The sequence below is a fragment of the Amaranthus tricolor genome, chromosome 4, assembly GCF_026212465.1.
Source record: "Amaranthus tricolor cultivar Red isolate AtriRed21 chromosome 4, ASM2621246v1, whole genome shotgun sequence".
In the NCBI taxonomy this organism is placed as follows: domain Eukaryota; kingdom Viridiplantae; phylum Streptophyta; class Magnoliopsida; order Caryophyllales; family Amaranthaceae; genus Amaranthus; species Amaranthus tricolor.
This window is the reverse complement of record NC_080050.1, coordinates 26,237,127-26,258,754: the sequence shown is the minus strand read 5'-3', so window position 1 is coordinate 26,258,754 and position 21,628 is coordinate 26,237,127. Positions and strand designations below refer to the sequence as shown.

The 21,628-nt window shown below is 32.9% G+C and overlaps 1 protein-coding gene across 1 annotated transcript; it reads left to right on the top strand.

Annotated features, from left to right (window-relative positions):
* The first annotated feature begins 1,341 nt into the window (after window positions 1-1,341).
* Window positions 1,342-16,471, top strand: LOC130809910 (uncharacterized). The gene is made up of 13 exons (XM_057675766.1): window positions 1,342-1,850; window positions 7,274-7,347; window positions 7,509-7,592; window positions 8,094-8,174; window positions 8,960-9,040; window positions 12,090-12,182; window positions 13,253-13,432; window positions 14,345-14,412; window positions 14,521-14,572; window positions 14,993-15,046; window positions 15,128-15,220; window positions 15,963-16,029; window positions 16,128-16,471. Exons 1-13 carry the CDS (start codon window positions 1,709-1,711, stop codon window positions 16,217-16,219), a joined length of 1,161 nt encoding a protein of 386 aa, XP_057531749.1. The 5' UTR covers window positions 1,342-1,708; the 3' UTR covers window positions 16,220-16,471.
* The last annotated feature ends 5,157 nt before the right edge of the window (window positions 16,472-21,628 follow it).

Here is a 21,628-nt window from a genome sequence, read left to right as displayed (position 1 = left end):
ACTGGGGACAAGAACTACCTCGTACGACATAGATCGCATGTAGATGCGTGGAACGACCGAGCATCTAGATTGGTTGGAGGAGATAACTTCACAGGTCATAGCTCTGCTATGTACATGAGTTGGTACAGGCGTATCTCCATATTACGCCTAACGAACACCGCATTTGCGCAGCCAGGATCACATTACCATCCGACATCTACGTTACTGGTACATTTTCTTTCAACACTCATAACAAATAGTAATAGTTTTAAGTAACTCTTTTAACAATATAATGATAACAAACAGGCTGAGCGCATCCGATCGGTGCTCATACAATGTAATGACACGATTCAAGGGGCCGCTACATCGCCAGTTGACGTGGGGTATCGGCTATGTACTCAGACCTTAGGCTCCATTAACGCGTCGTTAACCGATGCATTGAGTCAGGCGGGTTATGAGTACCTCATACCGACTCCACCCGTCATTGGCGAAGTAGATGACACATTCCACACTTCTTCTCCAAGGAGTTCAGCCCATCGAGGTAGCTCTTCCGGAGGATCCAGTTCTCGGTCCACAAGAGGTCGCCAGCGCTCATCTACTCGAGGTCGGTCTTCCAGATCGCCATAGACATTCGCTACTATGTCGCCGTTCGTTCCCCCGGCTTCCATCAACACTCCTCCTCCACATCCATCGCCTCCGCAAAGGATTATCACATATCAGCGTGCTAGTCAACGACTAGCTCCTGCTTTTAATGTCATTGCGGAGGTTGACGAGTTCACACCATCATCATCCACCGGTGCGCAAAACAAAAGGGGCCGGGGGTTGTAGTTTAACAAACTTGTATATTCTTATATGATTTGAACTTCTTGTATGAGTTTCCATAATTGTAATATATCTTTGTATTATTTTCATAATTATTTTTTTCAAAACAAGCCGGTTCGTAATTGATTATTATGGAATAGATGGTATTGAACTACTTTAATGCATGTTGCGTTCACTATTTTAAAATGAAAGAAAAAAAAAATCAGGCCACAAGCAAACCGCCACATGAAGTGGCGGTTAACCTGGACCAAACCGCCGCTTGAGATGGCGGTTTGCCTTGACAAAACCGCCACTTCATGTGGCATTTTTGTGCTTAAGGCAAACCGCCATCTCAAGTGGCGGTTTTGTCTGAAAAAATAAAAAAAATATTAATTTTCCACGTGGACAGTATTGTGGGAAATACTTTTCCAAAAAATGTAAAGTGGAAATTATTTTTTTTTTTAGCCATAATCTGGGAATAGTTTCAATATATCTTGTTTATCGCTTTCTATTATAATACTCCTAGAATGAACTTTTTTTTTTTTTTTTTTTTTCCTAAATATAACCAAAAAAGTGACGGCGCAGAACTGGAGCGCAGATCCAGCGGAGCAGCGAAATTTCCGATTGTTCACAATTTTCTCCTTCAATTCTCTTTCCCCGGCGACTTCCTTCCTCTCTCTTCTCTTCTCATTTTCTCTCTCGTAATCATCCACACACGAACTCACCATCACCAAATTCATCAAGCTAAGATTCAAAGTCAGGAAAGAAAATTGGATTCAGAATCTGTTCATCATCTCATTGTGGACCTAGTTGAACTGATTTGAATTGAATTGATTTTAGTCAACTCAATTCTATCAGAATTCAACAATCTTTTGCACTTGTGTATTTTATTCGATTTTGAAGATATTTTGGTGAATTTTGGTTACCGATGGAGGGAATATTCAACAAAATTCGAAATTTAGATGCATATCCTAAAATCAATGAAGATTTTTACAGTAGAACTCTTTCTGGTGGCGTCATTACTCTTGTTTCTTCCTTAGTCATGATCCTCCTTTTTTTCTCTGAACTCCGTATTTTCTCTATCCCTCTTTACTTTTCTGATTTTTTTTGTTTGATTTGTTCTTGTTTGCATTCTGTTAATTCATGTTGTTTTAAATTTTATGCGTGATGATAAGATATGCTTATTTCGTTTGTATTGAGCTTTAAATTCGACTTGTTTGCAAATTGTGTGGAAGTTTGAAGGTATTTTGTTTAGTGGAAGTTTGAAGGTATTTTGTTTAGTGGAAGTAATTCTTTTCCGGTCAAAATTAAATTGATTGAGTTACCTACTCCCCTGACCCTATATAGTTTGAATTAGATAAAATAGACGGGGAATTTAATTTCTACGTTATATCAAATATTGCTTTGTGTTATATTGGTATATGGTTGGAAAGAAAGATGATCTTTTTGGAGTAATGTGGCGTGTTTGTTAAGATTGAGATGATTAGATGAGAGCTAAGTTTATTTATGCATGCTGGATTTTAGGCGTACGTGCTCTGTGCACTTGATGGGAGCTAAATCTTGTAGATGAGTTGATGCAATATTAGCAATTAAGAAACAAGTATTTTCCAGTTTACCATTTTTTTTACGAATTGGTTCTCCTTTGCAATCTAGGTTTAGAATTTAAAATTTACTTCCTCTACTTCAAAGCAACAGTAGAATTGCTCTATTTTTTGAAGGTTGTATATTTTCATAAATTATTAATCATAAGACTCTTTAGTGGTAGCCATGTGAAATGAGAGGCACTCTCACTCACCAAAGATCACAATATGAAGTTTTAGATGGGTGTTTTATGTTGTGTTTTAGTTGTAGGGGGTGTTTATGTTGTGTTTTAGTTATAGGGACTAAGTATGCAAGTATGTAATGAATAACAATAATAAATAAATAAAAAAGACAAAAATTTAAGGTGGTTTACCAATAATGGGCTACATCCACCATTCTAACCTAGGATTATATTAATGTGTTCAAAGGAGAAATATAAATTTGAAGGTATTAAAAATGATGGTTATGGTTAAGGAAGAGGGGGCTAATTAGGGAGTATCTTAAGCAAGAAGGGTGCTCTATACCATGAGACTTTGGTGCACCTTTATGCCAGGATACGTAGGAGTATTTATATAGGAAGTGAAGGCAAGTAAAGGTGCAGCAACATTACGAAACAGCAGCTAATGCAACAAGGACAGAAGCACCATGTGAAGCCTTGCTCATCCGAGCAGGTTCAGCCCAACAACTTTCTGGTTGTTTTCTCGCCTATTCCACATGTCTTGTGGTCCCCTTTGGTCTCCCAACACACTTACACTTTGTCCTAAATCTGAATGAAGCACTACAAGGCCAAGCCTTGCACGGTTGCACCTCCAAGCCTCCACTCACACTTTGTACAATGTACTTGCGTACTTGTGTGATACTCTATCATCCAATCCCAAAGGAGTAATATGCACTCTTCTTACTTACATGGTTACGCCAACACATGTGATTAAGACTCTTAATCTTGTCTTGATTACTTGGTAAACCAAGTCACCATTAATCCTACTACCATGGATCGCTGAAGGAGTATGTGACTTAAGTGTTTTGGACTCTCGTTTGGTCATGTATTATTATATGACATTGCATGTAGCTAAATTTGGATCCAAAGGTTAGTGTAACATATAATGTGCTAGACCTGGGGCATGTGTTTGATTTTTGATAAGTAAATACTCCAAGACTTGGAAAGGTGCACTCTTAATGCACAAGTTCAAGTGTGGATTAATTTGGGATTGGTTTAGCCTTGGTGATCAGGGCATAATAGTATTGCTCCATTGATGTAATTCCTTTAAGTTGTATTGGGCTTTAACTCTTTTATCTTTTAAACACATAATGAATATATTAGCCTAGAATGGAGGATGTAGCCTCATTAATGGTGAACCACCTCAAATCTTTGTGTTAATTTTTGCATGAGTTTTTTCATGTTTAAAATCATCTTATTGCATGCAAATGGCTTGTTCAATAGTGCACTTTCAAGCTATGATTACAACCTTTCTTGGACACCTTTAGGCTTTGTTTCGGATCTCGTTATGGTTTCTTGACAATCACTGAATTGCAATTAAAAGTTGAACATCTGTAGCATCAAACACTAAACTTTTGTTTTTTGGTATAACCAATCAAGTAATGCATTCCTTTGGGCCTAAATATGGGTTTCCTCATGTTCATAGATTTTCTTTTCCTTCAAATTAATTAAAAAAACAACAATGTATGATCCCCTTAAAACTGTTAAAAGCATCATTCAGTGCTACATAAACTTTCTCTTGATGTTTCCCAGGTGTCGTGTTCATGGTCCTCATTATGGTCATCGTGAATTTAGGGTTTTTGCATTAATTTTAGGGTTTTTGTAGGTCTTGATCACAGTGTAAAAAATGCGATAACAGTTATGATCCCGATAAAGGAACGATGATGCGTGTTATAACGGCCAAATATCAATCAAATCATAAGATATACCTTGATACGACCCAAAATACCATTTTTTAATACCTTTACAATATGGAGAATATCTATTCGTTTGTTTTGGAAACCTTTACAATGCGACCTATGCAAAGCAATGCAACCTGTTTTTTACACTATGGTTAATGGTTTTGATGGAAGGACAAGCAAGTGAACATGAGCCATGTTGATTTACGTGTTTTATGAAGTGTACCTAGGCTCTAGACTAAGGGCTACCAAGCATGTTAATAAGGCCATAAAGGCACATCTAAGGCTCAAAAAGGTGCTCAATTTGAGTTTTTTTTTTTAACATAAAGACTGATAATGTCCCTTATGGATTCAAAAGGCTATGTTATGTATGTCTTCGGTTTTCATTCAGATTTGGTGATGAGCCGAGCTTTATTCAAGGCCCTATGATCTACATAAAAACGGCAAGAGTCATCCTTCTTCACTAAGATATCAAGGTTGGTAAATGGGGTAGTTGAGGATTGGATTATACTGGCTTTTAGTATGTCTTCAACCAATCTTTCAATCTCATTTTTTGGATTTGAGGGTTGCGGTCGAACGTTTATGGGGTTGGTTTCTTTATTAAGGGTGATGGGATGGTCATGGATTCTTTTAGGGGGCAGGCCAAGAACAGGTTGAAAGACATCTTTAAATGTCTGGATAATTGGTTCGAAAACTGTTTTGCTGCCCAACTCCATTACACTCCCCTATTATCCTTCAATATAGCTTTCACGGTAATTTTGACCTCTTTAAAATAGGATCACCCAATTTGTAGTAACGGTTCAAGTTTCTCCAACCACTCAATGCCATATGAGAAACTCCCAAATCCCTAGCCCAAAATTTTTTCTCCATTTTCCTGGCTCTACCCCAAAGTTTCTGGTAATTCTCAATTTTTGAATTGCAAGGCTAGAAATTCCCAAATCCCTACCAGCTTCATTGTTTAGGGATTAGTGGTACCCATAACCGAACTTAATGAAATATTTACCGTTTATTTTCCTCCTCTTCCTCTTTCATCAATTCTTCCCCCAACGCTCCTCATCCCCAACTCCAATCAAAATTCTATTTTCCTTCTTGCTGCATATTTCACATTCCACTTACCATTACATTAAAATTGAGTCCCTTTGCTTTTTTTTTTTTTTTTTTTTTCACACAAGTCTCTTTTATTAAGCCTCTTTAACCTTTCTTCAGGCAATAGTGTTTAGTAGGTTCTGTTTCGAACGGGCAAGGATTTTTTGGGTTGTAACGTAATTGGTTGGGTTTTGGGTAGAAGAGTAAGGATGGGATCAATGTTGTTTTTTTCGGGTGGGATTTTGTTGTTGGTCTCAAATATTCTTCCTAACCAAGTATGGGCCCTACGTTTTTGGCCAATTTCGCAGCCTAATCCATGGTTTGCTTCAAAGCCGTGAGGCTAATACTCTTTAACTCCTTTTTGATATTCTCCTTCAATTCAAGCTAGAAAGGCCCAATGAGAAAGGCCTCTGGTACCTTTTCCAAATGAGTTATCTTATCCGCAAAATTCTTTCTATACTCGCTATAGAACCTCTGCTTACAACCATTGTTTGCATAAGCCTCTTTCATTAAGTGGCATGAAATGTTTGAGAATAAGGGCTCTCAACTTACTTCATCTTGTCAATGGCGATAGTTAAATTTCCCACTGGTACCATAGAAGTGCTTCGCCTTTCATACTCAGAATGGAAGCCTCTACCTTCTGCTCCTCATTTAATCTTTAAAAGGAAAAGTACTTTTTGGCTTTCATAATCTGCCCATCAGGACCTTCATCATTGTTGGGCTAAATTTAACTTTCGATACCTCCAATTACGACATGGTAACTATTGTCGTCCTGTGAAGTGTGTAATTCTAATCCTCCACTGTTCGCCCCCTAAAAGTCCTTTCCTAAATGACCCGATGTAAGAGGCGTACGCTGTCTCCCTCTTGAATTTTATTGTGTAGGATTTCTTCGTTTCAACAGCTTCGATTGACCCTTCACTAAAATGGCTAAAGCTTTTTGGTGTTACTAAAACCTTCTCTGTATTGTCTTGTTTCTTAGAGATCTGGTCATGCAACACTACAATCTCTTAACAAACCTGGCTAGATAACAGTTCCCTCATCATTCCAAGATCTTGTACAATACTTCAATTTGCTCAAGTCACTGCTGATTAGTCGGGTTCCCATACACGTCCTAAATTGGGCTTATTCCTGTGAAGAAAAGAAAGGACATAAGAGATTGATAATCAAGCAGGAAAGAAAATCAAAGAACAGTAGCAGATTTCGAGCAACTGCAAGGCTCCAAAGGTTACTCCATTCATTCAATAGCTGTCATTCCTTATTACATCACAAGTATGTTTAGTAATCCAAGCATTCCAAGCCTAACAACGTGATTACAAGATTCTTCTAGAATGACCTTATATCAAACTCTGACTCATTTCTAACAGAATACGTAGCTGGTATAACAAAAGTGATCACTCCTTCCTTCTCAGCCTGTTTGTTGACATAAACATACTAAGCCTGAAACATTTGGATTTTTTCTGGATTTTTCACAATATTATTCCTATTTGTTTTGGGCGTTTTAACTCTTAGAAATTTTCAAATCTGCCGTGAATGCTGCCATCCATCTAAATGCTGAAGCAGGATGAATTCTGTGATTCAATTGTAAAATTTGCATGAAAAAAATATTGACATATAATGGGTAGTAAACCTTTGGTTTTGCCGTGGTATTGTATTTCTTGGAAGGTAGTTTAATCTTTGTTTTTCTATATTCTTCTAACTGACGCATGAATTTACATAATTGAGTAATAATTAATGTCCATGGAGTGATATATTATTCACCAATTATAGTCTATAGAAGTGTTATCTGGTCAACGTGTACTAAAAATAGAAGGTGTTGGACCTTCCGGAAAAGGGTTTTAATTCATGGAATTACATCTTATTTCTTGTCTTGGAACAATTATTTTTTTCGTCAAAATTGTGATGTACCTAATGATGCTGTGTTGTATTGTAGGCTTATATTTACATGCTGTGACAGAAACACAGCTAGTAGTCGACACTTCTAGAGGAGAGACCCTACGCATCAATGTAATGTAATTCTCTTTTTCTTTTTTTTTTTTTTAAAAAAAAATTGGCTTAAATTCTTCTATTTCCAACTTAGGATTCATCGATCAACTTTTAGATTTTAACTGACTCGAGTTTTGCTCGTCTAATGTATCTTTATACCTTTTTTGTTCAAAAACTTGCAGTTTGATGTCACTTTTCCTGCATTACCATGTTCAATTCTCAGCCTTGACGCAATGGATATTAGTGGACAGCAGCACCTTGATGTAGTATGTATTCTGAACTGTGATTTTTTGTTTTTACATGCTCATGAACCATTTTCTGCCCAATGGGTGCTAGATTATTTTCCTTATAGTTGATCAGCAATTATGTGATTCTGTTACATTTCTCTATATGCTTCAGTTGGGCCTCAGAATTTGTCTGAAAGATTAACTTTGCCACTTCTTTTTTTTTATTTTTTTATTTTTTTTATATTTGATTGTTGATGTGTTGTGCTGCTGATGAAATATCAATCACCCTCTTTTTCCCCTTCTATTGTCGATCCTGTTGACTGCCGCAGAGATTTAAGTTCTATAAAAGCAGCCTTAATAATACATTTCAGTACACTGAAATGTTTGCACTGGATATTGTGTTTGACACATGATAAAATCTAGCCTATACAAAGACTAAAAATTGAAAGACTTGAATTTTTTGTAGATTTGATCGATGATGCTGACTTTGACATCAATTCTTGATTTTAATTTAGTTATTTTCATTTGAATTGTGTGCAGAGACATGACATTATCAAAAAAAGAATAGACTCTCATGGAAATGTGATAGAGACGCGACAAGAGGGTATTGGTGCTCCCAAGGTTAGTATCACATTTGTCAAGCCGAGTTCAAAAAATATAAAAAAATATATCATATTGTTCTAATAGGTTTTGTGGTCTTGGATATATGTTAAGTGCTTATACTCTGTCCCATTTAATTAGTATCAAAGAGAAAGTAGTTTTTTTTTTTTTTTTTTTTTTTTTTTTTTTTTTTTTTTTTTTCAGAAAAAGATAGATATTTGGTAATAAATGAAGAAGGATATTGCATTGTGTGGATGATATTAAAAGAGATTTAAAATGTATGAATGAGATTAAAAGAAAGTGATGAGTCTAAGATGCAAAATGAGAGGTCAACCCAAAACAAAAAAGGATTCTAAATGAGAGGGGCGGAGGGAGTATTTATATTTCATGCTTACCAAAATCTTAGTTTATAAAGTACCAAATAGATATTTTTTACCTTAGGAGGGATGCAAATTCGAAACATTTAGTATGGCTCTCAAGGCTAGCATTGCAATATCAAGAATTAGATCACCCAGTCATTATGTATGGCTCTCTGGTATGGTATTGCAATTTTATGTGAATGACTTGGAAGTTTTATTTTGCGTTCTATGCCATAATTTCTTGTGAAACGGTTACTAATGGATATTAAAATTTTACGAGTAACTACAGAAATTCTTAAAACGTTTTTTTTGAGTTAGATGTCTTTATTTATAATTAGATTTGCAACCTATACAAAATAAATGGTAAAGAAAAAAAAATGAAGCTTTTGGATTTTTTATCTTGTACTTCCATTCATGCCTACGCACTAAAACATTTGAATGATGCAGATTGAGAAGCCTTTACAAAGACATGGTGGAAGGTTGGAACACAATGAGACTTATTGTGGTTCATGTTATGGTGCTGAAGCGGTATGGTCTTTCTTTTATCCTATGTGCTACTTCTTATGATGTCTCACAACTTTCAACCTCTTGCCCCTTTTATTTTTTGCTTTATTTTTTCCGGGGTAAATGAGTAGCGATTTCATTAAGCAAATGAGCTAAAATTAAAGGTGTGCTAAATGAAGCTATACTTTGACCCTTCTTCGAATTTTGTTTAGTAGTGGTGCAAAAACTATTCTGAACACAAGATCCAACCTTCACCCTATCCAACTTGTTTTAACTCAAACCCAAATACACACCTGTAGATATTGTGTAATTTTGAATAAAATTAACTTCTTGACTTGTAAGTCTGTTAGTCATGTTGCTTGCTTTGTATTACTTGCATTGAAAGGAAATGTCTCTAAGGTGTATATATAGAGTGGCATGGGAAAGATGATCATTATCATCGTGGTAACACCACTTTAGCACAAAGCTGTTATGATGAGAATATGAAGAATTCCTTAATGTCATGTTTGGGAACGATGATATTATTTAAAAATTTGGAATTTGCTCAAATTTATTGTTTGTCAAATCAAAAATTTACAAATTTGGATTTGGATTAAATTCCACAATTGTTTTTAAAGTAGTTAAAATTGAGAATTTGAGAATGATTACCCAAACCTTGTCATTCTCAAATCTTCATTTATGATTTCATAATTGAAATTCATAATTTGAAATAAAATACTTATTTCCAAACACTACATAAGTTATTTTCTTCGTATTTTTTTTGTTTTTTTAAAAAAGCAGTGGTTTTTCAAACTTTATATTCAAGTAGATTTGGATTTTGAATCTTATTTCTTTTTCCGAACAAACAAGCATAAGTTAATTACCCAACCCAACAAGGTGGCGCACCCAGTGCATCTGCCTCACAGAGCCGGCTCAATTGCATGAGCGATGGCTCAAGCCCTGTTATTTTAGGTGCTCAAAAATTATTAATATATCTGTTTTTTGAATTAAATATTAAAAAAATTTTTTAATAACACATATAAATCTTCATATAATCTATGTCAATAATTTTTGATAATTATTGATAATTATTCAATCTAGATATTTAAGTAGTGTTATTATATTTCTATCAAAAAAGTAGTGCTATTACTATTTTGTGGTATTTTTTTCTTTAATTAAATTAATTGAATATATTAGTACTTTATTTAATAAAATAAAATAGTAGTTTATTATTATCAACTAAAAAAATGAACACACACACTTGTACTAAAAAAATCCATGCTTAATTTTCACTCAGGGCCCCTTAAAGTTCGGAGACAACCTGTTATCTCACCTAGTCGAGGCGTTTTTAGCCGATCCTAGCTCAAGGCGCAAAGCGAGGCACACTTTTTAAAACTAAGATCCATAGACCAAAACATTCCACTATCCCAATGCCATTAAGCAATTCCCACCTAGGTAGGGTTTGAGAGGTTTATGTACGCAACCTACCCTTTGTTAGTTAAATACTAACAAGAGGTTGTTTCCAATAGTTGGTAGATAACATCATGTGGTGCAACTTTACATAAATACGAAGCGCACATGATTTGATGGGTCATTTTACTATAGTTCATTATAATCAGAAGCCAATATTACTATAAATCTTCATATAAATCAATTAAATTTACATGTTCTCTTTTTAAACTCATCATATGTAAAGTTGACAATTTTGAAATCATGAGTAACTAGAGTTAATGTCCTTTCGTATGAACTTATTCATATTAACCTAAATTGGAATTCATATTTTAAATGTTGGGCAATTTTCGAACACTATTGAAATCCTAAATTTGGTAAATGGAAGATTTCTTCACCAAAAATAGGAGTACAACGTTGGGGTCTCTAGTTTCAGAGATGTCTCACTCTACAATGTTTGTCTTTTGTTGATTGTGAGAAAATGATACGGAAAAAGAGAAGAAAAGTTGATGGGAAAAAAAAGAACTAATGAGGAAGATAACTTCTGCTGTGAGGAACAACAATATCCTTAAATATCATTATTATTGGTGACTTGAGGTCATGTGAAAAGATTAATGAACTTATCATATGCGCTCTATTATCCCTTTAATAAATGTGCTTTATATAATCAGATATTTTTTAGGTTTAGGTTAGTATTAGGTACAACAATTAAAATATAATCTTCGTTAGTAATGATCTTTTATGTGGATTTATTTTGGTTATGTAGCGGACCCCTTATTTTTAGATGAAGTCTTTGAAATTGTTCAATTTCTTTATCATCTTTACCTTTAATATTTCTCTTAACAATCAAACTATATTTCTCATTTACTCTTAGAATTGGAAAATAAAAGATTCAATTTAAATTTTCAAATTAGTACGAATTATAAAAACAGTGCCAAAGCCTTAATCTCAAAAGATTGGGTCGCTACATGAACCAATTGGATCATATCCACTGATACACATAGATTATTCTCGTTATCACACAACACATAATGTACCGTACCATTTCTTAGGTGTGAAAAATCTTTATGCCATAATTTAGTGAAAAAATTTGAACTTATTTTTGGTGGTGAGTGACTTTTTCCTTATTTAAAATTTATTGTACTCATTTAAACTGTGACCTAAAGCTTTTTCCCCAAGGTCAAAGAGCTAGGCTGATGAGAATAAACGGTAAGAGTGGCTCATTAGTTCTTACACAAGTTAATATGCTTTGTGCTGTGAAAAATTATAACATACTCCTAGAATCTACTATGTGGAGGCTATGCTATAAGTCATACTGATGACTTAAGGGCCGAATGACTGAGGCAGAGGAAGTTTCATGCTTAGTTCTTGTCAATGTTTGCCTCTTGGCTCCTATATTTCACGTTTCAGAAGATGCACACCATTGAATTATTGCATTATGGTTCCATGTATTAGTTCAGGTCTTGTAATCCATTGTAAACAGCTGGGAGAATTTTATTTGTTATTGATGCAACAACAATGTTAATTCCATCAATATGGGCCGGTTACATGAATTTAAACAAATCAACGTGAGATTTGTGTTGAGGATGATTTCTACCAATTTAAATTCTTCTTTCTGAATCAATCTTTGTTTTTATTTTTCCAGTCAGATGATGATTGTTGCAACTCTTGTGAAGATGTTCGTGAAGCATATAGAAAGAAGGGTTGGGCAGTTTCGAATCCTGATTTAATTGACCAGGTCTGCTGATTTAAATTTTGAATCAGTATATATGTTTGTAGCTTCTCTATTACATTGTGTTGCTTACTGTTAGCTTATTAGAATTGATTACGGGAAAGATACTGTGGATCTCTCAGGAATTGGGAGGGTGTAAAATATCAATGACAAACCTAGGCAATAAGCTCATTAGTATACTGCATTGGATGCAGCCAAATTGGATGCTTCCATTTGGCAAATTTATTTGTGAATCTCAAAAGAAAGGGTTCATACCAATGTTCTTATAATCCAGTAGCAGTTTCTGTCTTGTTTATTTGGACACGAAATTGTACTGTGTTGGATTATTTTTACATCGTACTATCTACTGCAACAAAAACAATCTGCAATATATTCATGAAGGTACTAGGAGAATCTTTAATAGTGAGCTGTTAAAAAGCTCAATAGTGGTTGGGAAATGGAAATTGTTTTTGCTCTTAATGGTGGGCAAAACAAAGCTCGAGTATCGAGTTTTAACCAAAAATCTCAATGAAATGAGATTTTTGGAGGGGAATGTATGTCATGTCTCTGCATTATATTGGATTTTCAGTTTTTTTAGTGCATGAAAAACTTCAGCAACAAATTTTGAGAAAAATACAATTGATAAAAAGTTAAAAAATATATCAAAACTCATATTCTTTTTATCCTTTATAAAATGACATCCATTTTACCATACTTTCAGTGTGTCTAAACACAGCTCAATTCAAGGTGGTGTGGGAGTTGTGGAATAGAGATAAATGAATGAAGAATGAGTGAATTTTTTTTGTAAAACCTCATTGTGAAGAAGTGAAATAAAGTGGAAAAAGATTGGATGACGTGGAGTGAAATGAAAAATTGATGGAGAATAAATTTTTTAATCTATGAATAAGGATGATCTAAGTTCTGTAGAATGTTTCTGAAGAATGGAAATTGAACGATCTTTGCAGTTTTTTATTCTCTATGAATGCTGTTTTTTTGTTTATTTAGGAACCATTTTCCTAATAAACATCTGTGGCATGTGTAAGTACGGCTGTCCACCTTGCTTTTGTTTCCTGATAAAAGGTTTTCTTAACATCCAGTGTAAAAGGGAAGGTTTTCTACAAAAAATTAAGGACGAAGAAGGTGAAGGATGCAACATTTATGGATTTTTGGAAGTCAATAAGGTTGCTGGAAATTTTCATTTTGCACCTGGAAAAAGCTTTCAACAGTCTGGGGTACATGTCCATGACTTACTGTCATTTCAAAAGGATAGTTTCAATGTAAGCCATATTTTGTTTGCCATCTTTTAATATGAATTTGTTTTTTCTTTTCATATTGTTTTTCTGAAAACATTCTGTTGCATTTCTATTTTTATTTTTTGGGAAATTCCACATGGTAGCATTCGAACTTTCATGAAACATTAGTTTTAGCACTTTGTAAGATTTTTCCACATGGTAGCATCCAATTTATGCCTTATCTAACTGCCGTAGCATTTTCCTTTAAATTCTTGTCAATTTCCGTTTAATTTACCATTTTGACGTTTCTACCTTTATTAGGTGATGGTTGTTATCTTTATAATTTGCCCTAAACCATTTTAATGCTTTCAAATGTTTAATTCACCATTTTGACATTTAATTCACCGTTTAATTCATCAACGCTCTCAATGTTGTAACAATTTTGTTTTCCTTCAAATTGTTGACATTTTTGAAAAAAGGTGCCTTAAGCACTATTACATAAGCCATAATGTTCACATAATGTACTTAACTAGGATTATAATATTCAAAAAGTGCATTTCAAGCACTAATACATATGTACTTAACTAGAGTAAACTAAAAAGAACAATTTGAATGAAAACAAAATTGTTACGGCATTTGAGAGCATTATGAATTAAACGTCAAAATGGTAAATTAAAAATTTGAGACCATAAAAATAGTTTAGGGCAAATTATAAAGGCAACAACCAACACTTAATAAGGGTAGGAACGTCAAAATGGTAAATTAAACGGAAATTGCCAAGAATTTAACGGAAAATATTACGGCAATTAGATAGCGCATAAACTAGATGCTACCATGTGAAAAAATCTTACAAAAATGCTACCACTCGCGTTTCATGGAAGTTCAATGCTACTATGTGGAATTTCTCTTATTTTTTTCTTGTTGACATATAGAGAATAATAACCTATTTATGTACAGATTAGTCACAAGATCAATAGATTAGCTTTTGGGGACTATTTCCCTGGTGTTGTGAACCCACTTGATGGGTACGCCTCCACTTCCCTCTTTTTTAATTCCTGTACAGCCTCACGTTAATTAAGATTTTTTTATCACCCACAATTTTTTTGCTGAATACGGGTTTTGTTTCTATTTAGTGTGCAGTGGACACACAATACTCCAAATGGAATGTACCAGTATTTTCTGAAGGTTAGTGTGCTCCGTTGTGTACTTGATATTTTCTTTTTATTATGTTTATAGCTCAGATACCCGTGTGTTCTTTGTTTCTATATATGATTACAGCCATTTAATTGATCTTTTCCGTATAATTTAAGAAGTTCCAGTTCTTTGTTCTTCTGAAAATTAGTTTCAGATTTCTACCCTGCAATTTTATAACCTACACACTAAAATGCTGACTGCATCTGTTATTCATTAGAGTATCTTTTAATCAAGTTCTACAGCTAATGTATTTGGATGGACTTGTTATTTACATCAAGTAAAGAATGCGTTATATGGCTATATAAAGGATTTTAGTCTCTTCTTTGATGTAGTTCTGAAACTTGTTGGTTTACTAGCTCCAGTTTTGTCCCTTTCTAATAGCCAGTAACTTAACTTTTTTGCTGCATAAAGGTGGTGCCCACTGTATACACAGACGTGAATGGACATACTATTAACTCAAATCAGGTATATTTTGATCTTAGTACTAATTATGGAAGCCTCTTATTGGTAACTAAATATTGACAGAACTTATTGTGGTCCTTGCAGTTTTCTGTCACTGAGCACTTCAAGAGTGCTAGTGCTGGTCACTTTTCGACTCTGCCTGGAGTATTCTTTTTTTATGATCTATCTCCAATCAAGGTGAGCTAATACGGACCGAATCATTTGTCTTATTTTGCTTTCACTGACAAACATTCCACACTGACTATTTTGTCTTATATTAATCTCACTTTCAAAATTATATTTTTTTTAAAACAAACCTGATTGTGTGGCTGACTGCATTTAAATTTGCGCCATTCATAGAGCTGTCATTGGCAATTAATGGTGTAGTTGGATGGCAATGGTGGAGGGAATGGGAAGGGAGGGGAAAGAGATTTGGGAAAAGGGGAGGGAGAAGTGAGCATGTACTTTCCCTTCTAAAGTGATTCGTTTTTATTGAATGTACAAGAAAATTGGATTGTCTCTCTGTTCCTTAATTCTTACAGAAATGAAAAATGTATCCATCACTTTCCTCTCTGTTGTTTATCTTGTGGCGCATTTGGTTACTGGTGGTCATAGGAATACGAATTTTAGTGCTAACTTTTCAAAAAATATATTATGTCATTCTGTAGTGATGAAGCTCTCGACAGCATATATGTTTGTTTTCATAATTTTTCATTATCACCTAAACTACATTCCTAAGTGGTAACAGATGAGAATGAATATTGTGAAGTAAAAATTGATTAGAGCAAAACAAACAAGATCATATACCTTGCAAGTAGTTTATCTTGCTAAATTACAATGTATTTTCATTATCATTCGCACCATTTATTAATACTAAAAATCAAACCTCTATAAGGAAAGTATTTGATATCTCTTAACAGCCAATTTTCTCCTGCTCTAGGTGACTTTCAAAGAGGAACATGTATCCTTTTTACACTTCATGACAAATGTTTGTGCTATAGTTGGAGGTAAAAGCCATTCATTGTTGCATCTGCAATCTAATCAATTAAATTTCTTTTCCTCAAGTTTTAATTTCACCATTTGATAATATCGATGTTTTATTCAGGTGTTTTCACTGTATCGGGAATCATAGACTCGTTTGTGTATCATGGACAAAGGGCAATTAAGAAGAAGATGGAAATCGGAAAATTCAGCTGAGGGGATAAGCATCGTCAGAGGCTGCCGGTGAAATTTTGAGGGCATGCGCGAGGACATTTATTTTTATATCTCCAATGTAGTCCTAGATAGTTTGATCACAGAAGAACAGTTTTGTCACAGCTTCAGGAATCAGGATAGAATTTTCATTTAATCTTTGAACTAATTGATCATTCAAGAATTCCGAATCTTTTCTATGCATTTGTCAATTGTCTCTTCCTTGTGCTACAATTGTAAATTTGTTGCCAAAACTTAGTTTCTCTTTTATTAACTGTATGCAAATTTCTGAATCTTTTCAAGATAGGGGGTAAAATCGAGTTGAAATTAATATAATACCATGAAAAACCCACCAAACGCGGTGCAAAAGGAGGCAAAATACATATAGAAATGTAGTGTATCGGATGATTTGGTTGTGAAGAGAGTCTCAAGGTTGAAGATTGAGGGGAGAGATAAATGTGAGGAGGGGTTTAAATTTTGGTTTAAATTTTTTTTATTGTTATGTTGATTTAATTTAAAAAATGGAGTAGTTTTTATTAAAACTTTTTTTAATGGAAAATTTTTCTTCTAAAAATTTCACTTTGAGGTGGTTTCTTTTGAAAATTTGTCTTCAATTTTCTTTTAAAGGACCTTCATGTTTCCTTCACTTGCAGAGCAGTAGCTAGTTTTCCTTTAGAAAAAAGAAATTCACACGTGTCATTGACGCATCATACTAATTTTTTTTTTTATAAAACTAAGAAAAAGAAAACTAAAGGAAAAACAAAATAAAACCTTTTAAGTGATTATTTATAATCTTAAAGTGATTAATTATAAAGTGATCAATTAGAGAAATGAATTAATATAATGGGCACTTTTATGGTGAAATGATCTCATATAAAACTTGCTGATAATCACAAATTCTTAAATAAGATTGTATCATGGTGATATAATTTTTATTAGACTGATCTACATATATTTACGGCATGTTTGGTTAGTGGTACTAAATGGTGGTAATGAGAATGATTTATAGTGTAAAATTTCATGAAAAGTTTCACATCACTCCCATGGTAATGGAACTTTAATCACAAAAAAAACCTTTTGTTTATAAATTTTCATTACCACCTAATACTATCTCTTCCAATGTTAATGCGTTGGAATGAATTTATGAAGAAAATGAGATGATTGAAGTTGGACAAGCATGTCCATCAAGGTAGTCAAGAGATTTTTCAACCAAAATTATACATAATTTTCATTCTCATTACCCCCATTTATTACCACCTACCAAACGGACCGTTAGTGTGTTAAATCAATCATTATAATTTTAAAGTAATCAATTATAAAAATAAGCTAACTATATGAGTTTATATGATGGTGAAATAGTCTGATACAAGACAAGTTGCTTTAATAATATAAAAAAATTTTGCAAGATGCATTAATTATTTTGTTGATAATCAATTCAAACCTCTTAAAAAGTTTATTCCACTCAATTTATAATTAAACTTTACTCATCATAGACTTAAAAAATTTCACATTTATGAGTTATATGTTGCTATTTATAAGTTATATGTTGCTTTCTCGTAGGGATAGAGAGTATTATATATTCATGTGACATAATATATTATTATTAAATACATAAATGCACTTTCAAATTTTTTTTATTAGTTCAAGAAATAGACCTATTATTTATAAGTTTAAGAAAAAGCACCTTATAATATTTTATAAGTTCAAGAAAAAGCATTTGAAGCATCATTAACTTTTTTATAAATAATCATTCATTAACTTTTTTATAAATAATCATCATTAACTTAAAAGATATACAGACATTATTTGATTCCGCCAAATAGAGGAAATGACATTTTTGCTTGCGTAAATGCAATAATTTAGCCAATTTAAAAATATATAATTATATTTATATTTTAGTGAATGTATTTATTTAATTTTTAATAACTCTAATAATACATGTATAAAAGTTTAAAAAAATTAATAAAAATTAATATTAATAATATTTATATATACGTATTAAATAAAATTTTAAACTATATTTTAACTTATAATTAAAATTAAATACAAACTCAAAGTGAGGCGCTGGAGTATGCATTTAATTAAAGAAATCATGCATGGAGACAAAATAATTAAAATGAAGTTGAGGAAGCTTCAGCGAAAGTGATCACTTATGAAGGACAATTATGGAGTTCTTGATAACACAAATTCACAAGTCACATAGGTAACAGTACGTTGCATCTGTCAATACCAGCTCTAATTATCACCTTATCTTATTAATTGGCTCACATTTAAGCGAGAATTAGGAAAATACGTAATCTTACTAATTACTATGGTTAATTTAATAAAAAAATTATTTTTGATTGACTCTTTTATTTACCTGAATGTAAGCTGGATTTGAACTTAGAAGTATCGTTGAAGTCATGGGCCATGGAAATTCAAACAGAACAATAAGAAAATGACATAAGAGATTTAACGTGGTTCACTATCAATGTGATAGCTACGTCTACCGGTACCGAGATCAAATAGTTTCACTATGATCGCAAAGAATTTACAAGATGAATTACAATCACACTCATAAATTATAATGGTTCTCTTGTGATCTCTCTCAATTTGTGAATCATGAAACCCTAGCACTAATAGGAGGAGATATATATACTAAAACCTTACTAAAAGATACTTTGGCTCCAAAAAACTCAAATAACCGTCAAAAACCTACGTGAAAATAAGGCAAAACGCATAACTGTCAAAAAACGACGAGTCGTCTCAAGTGAACAACGACTCGTTGCAACAAGCGACGAGTCGTCTACGAAATGTCACGACTCGTGGCTTTCTCTACTCTAGAAGTGACGAGACGTCACCAAGCTAACGACCTACATCTTCACTCAATCTTCTTAACTTCATCTTCAACCATGATCAAGACTCGATTCGAGTCACCAATCATCAACAGTAATACTTTCTTTGTTTTTCATTTTGCACAAGTTGTAAAATGATTGAAATGTGTAGAGTTGGAATTATGCTGAAGAATAAGACCAAAAAAAAAAAGCAAATGATAGAAATGAGTGATTAAAATGAATAAAAATTAATATAAATTTGTGGATGAGATTTAAAAAGAGAGTGTAACCATTGCCAAAAAAAATAATACTAAATCAGTAAGATAAACTAAATAAAAAATAATGCAAATTGAGAGACAAAAAGAGTATTACATTAAGTATCAAGTTGGTTAAATTTTTTCCTTATATGAGCTTGAAGGCATGAATATGAAACCCATAGATCTCATTTTTTGGTAAAACACCTAAATTTTCCAAAAACCATGAATTATTAATTACCAATTATACATATATTCTTTCTTCTTACAAAAAAAAAATTATACATATATTCTTCAATTCACTCCCATTATATATATTATCTTTTTTATCAACCAACTATACATGCATATTCCTCCATTAACTCTTATTTTTCTCTTTTATATTTATTAATTATTATACAAAAGAAGTATTATTAATATTGTTCTTTTCTAATGTAGTTTTTTTTATTAATACCTCATTCATTAAATAAAGAGTCATACAACATCTACATCAAAGATGAAAATTAGCAAGTACATAACAACTTTAACCAAATATAATTCAAAATTAACAAAACAACGATCATGGTGTATGAGATCTGACAATTCTAAATATCAATTTCCATATCTTTGTTTAATCGATGACAACTTCTACAAGGAGGTCTTTTGATCTGTTATAGTCTTGAGATAGAATTGAATTTGATTTAGTCGATGGTAATTGCAATTTTGGTGTCTGTTGCATTATCGCATTAATCTCTCTACCAACAAATCAACTAGAGAGACTAAAATTCATAACCCTAAACTCTCACAAGGAAAAAGATCAAAACCTAGTATATGGATAGAATCAACCAAATGAATGGGTAGAACAATTCTCCTATAGGAAGAGCACAAAAATTTATTTTAATCATATTGAAAAATCTTAAAACAGAAAAATTAAAGACTTGCCATCAACCAAAATATTAAATATTGATAATAACCCTAAACCAACTATAGAAATTAAGATTTTTTTAGAGAGAGAAGAGAGAAAAAGAGAGACGGCTAGGATTTTTTGTAATACAGCTACAAGCCTACAAGTGTCTCGTTAGACTCATTTTATTCATCTAAGAAATTATTAATTGATTTTTTTGATATATTTTATTTGTCTAATTAAAATTAAAATATCCCTACTATTTTATTATTTTAATTTCTTATGTATCTCATACATTTTTGACGATAAAATAATTTTTTTTAACTTAAATGTTTTTTTCTTTCAACTTGTTATAAAAGGCCCCATTCTTATAATAATATAAGTAAAAATCAATAGTTTTTAAAATATTTGCTTTGCTCTTAAAGCTTATTGTCTACTTACGTTATTCTTAATGTCTATTTACATTATATTTAATGTCTACTTATCGTATTCTTAATGCCTACTTACACGATTTTTAATGCCTACTTATGATATCTTTAATGCCCATTGAGTAACTTATTTTATATTTCTTTATGTACTGCTTCAATTAAAGATGGTGTTTTAAAAAAACCGCTTCCTATGAGAATTTATAAATAAAGAATATTTAAAAATGACGTTACTTGTTTAGACTCAAAATCAGAGTTGAATGCCGTTTGGTTTAATCCTCTAGAAAGCTGGCGTGAAAATGAACAGTATGCAACCCTTTTTTTCTTCTTTGGCTTCCCTTTTACTCAAAGGATATCCATTTTCAACAACCCATTAAAGTATTACTCTAACTTCAACATCCAACCCTTGAGTTCACACATTCACACTATTCACAATTCATCAATCATCATTAAACAATCAATTAACGTCCACTCTTTTAACGCCCTTCTCTGTTGGGAGTATTTGTATTCAAAACATAATGATTCGATATTTATCTGATCTTATAATTAAATTGGATTTGACCCGTCTTCAAAATGAGTTTAAAATTAAGTACCCGCCTATAGTGACCCATTTCTATGAAAATCGGTTTGTCTCGAACTGAGGCTAACCGAAAACAAAAACGAACCGATTTATTTTCAAAATATCTAAACTCGAATTGAAACGACATAATGCGACAATCGAAACGTACCCACCTAAAGTGACCCATAACTGAAGTTAATCCAAACTGAATATGAACCGAGCCAATTAATTACCCAAAAATATTTGATTAAGACACTACAATATAATTTGCTTTTGAAAAAATTTTAAATAAAGTCTTTGAAATGTTTTCTCTATCTTCTGGTTTTCTCTCTCAATTGCACAATAGCTTGCTATTGTGCTCGCCATGGCTCGAGTTCGAGAAAGGCCTAGAGGAAGACCAGTCCAGAAACTTTTATCTCTCTCTTCTGCTTCTTTTCTTTCAAAGAGCCCTGCAGTTCCTAATCCTTCTAGTTCACAAAGC

What these genes read in the sequence shown, in the direction of transcription:
- LOC130809910 (XM_057675766.1), top strand. Translation starts at nt 1,709, where the DNA reads ATGGAGGGAATATTCAACAAAATTCGAAATTTAGATGCATATCCTAAA. An exon ending in CCTTTTTTTCTCTGAACTCC is followed by an intron (nt 1,851 to 7,273) that starts GTATTTTCTCTA and finishes GTTGTATTGTAG; the next exon opens with GCTTATATTTACATGCTGTG. An exon ending in ATGATCTATCTCCAATCAAG is followed by an intron (nt 15,221 to 15,962) that starts GTGAGCTAATAC and finishes CTCCTGCTCTAG; the next exon opens with GTGACTTTCAAAGAGGAACA.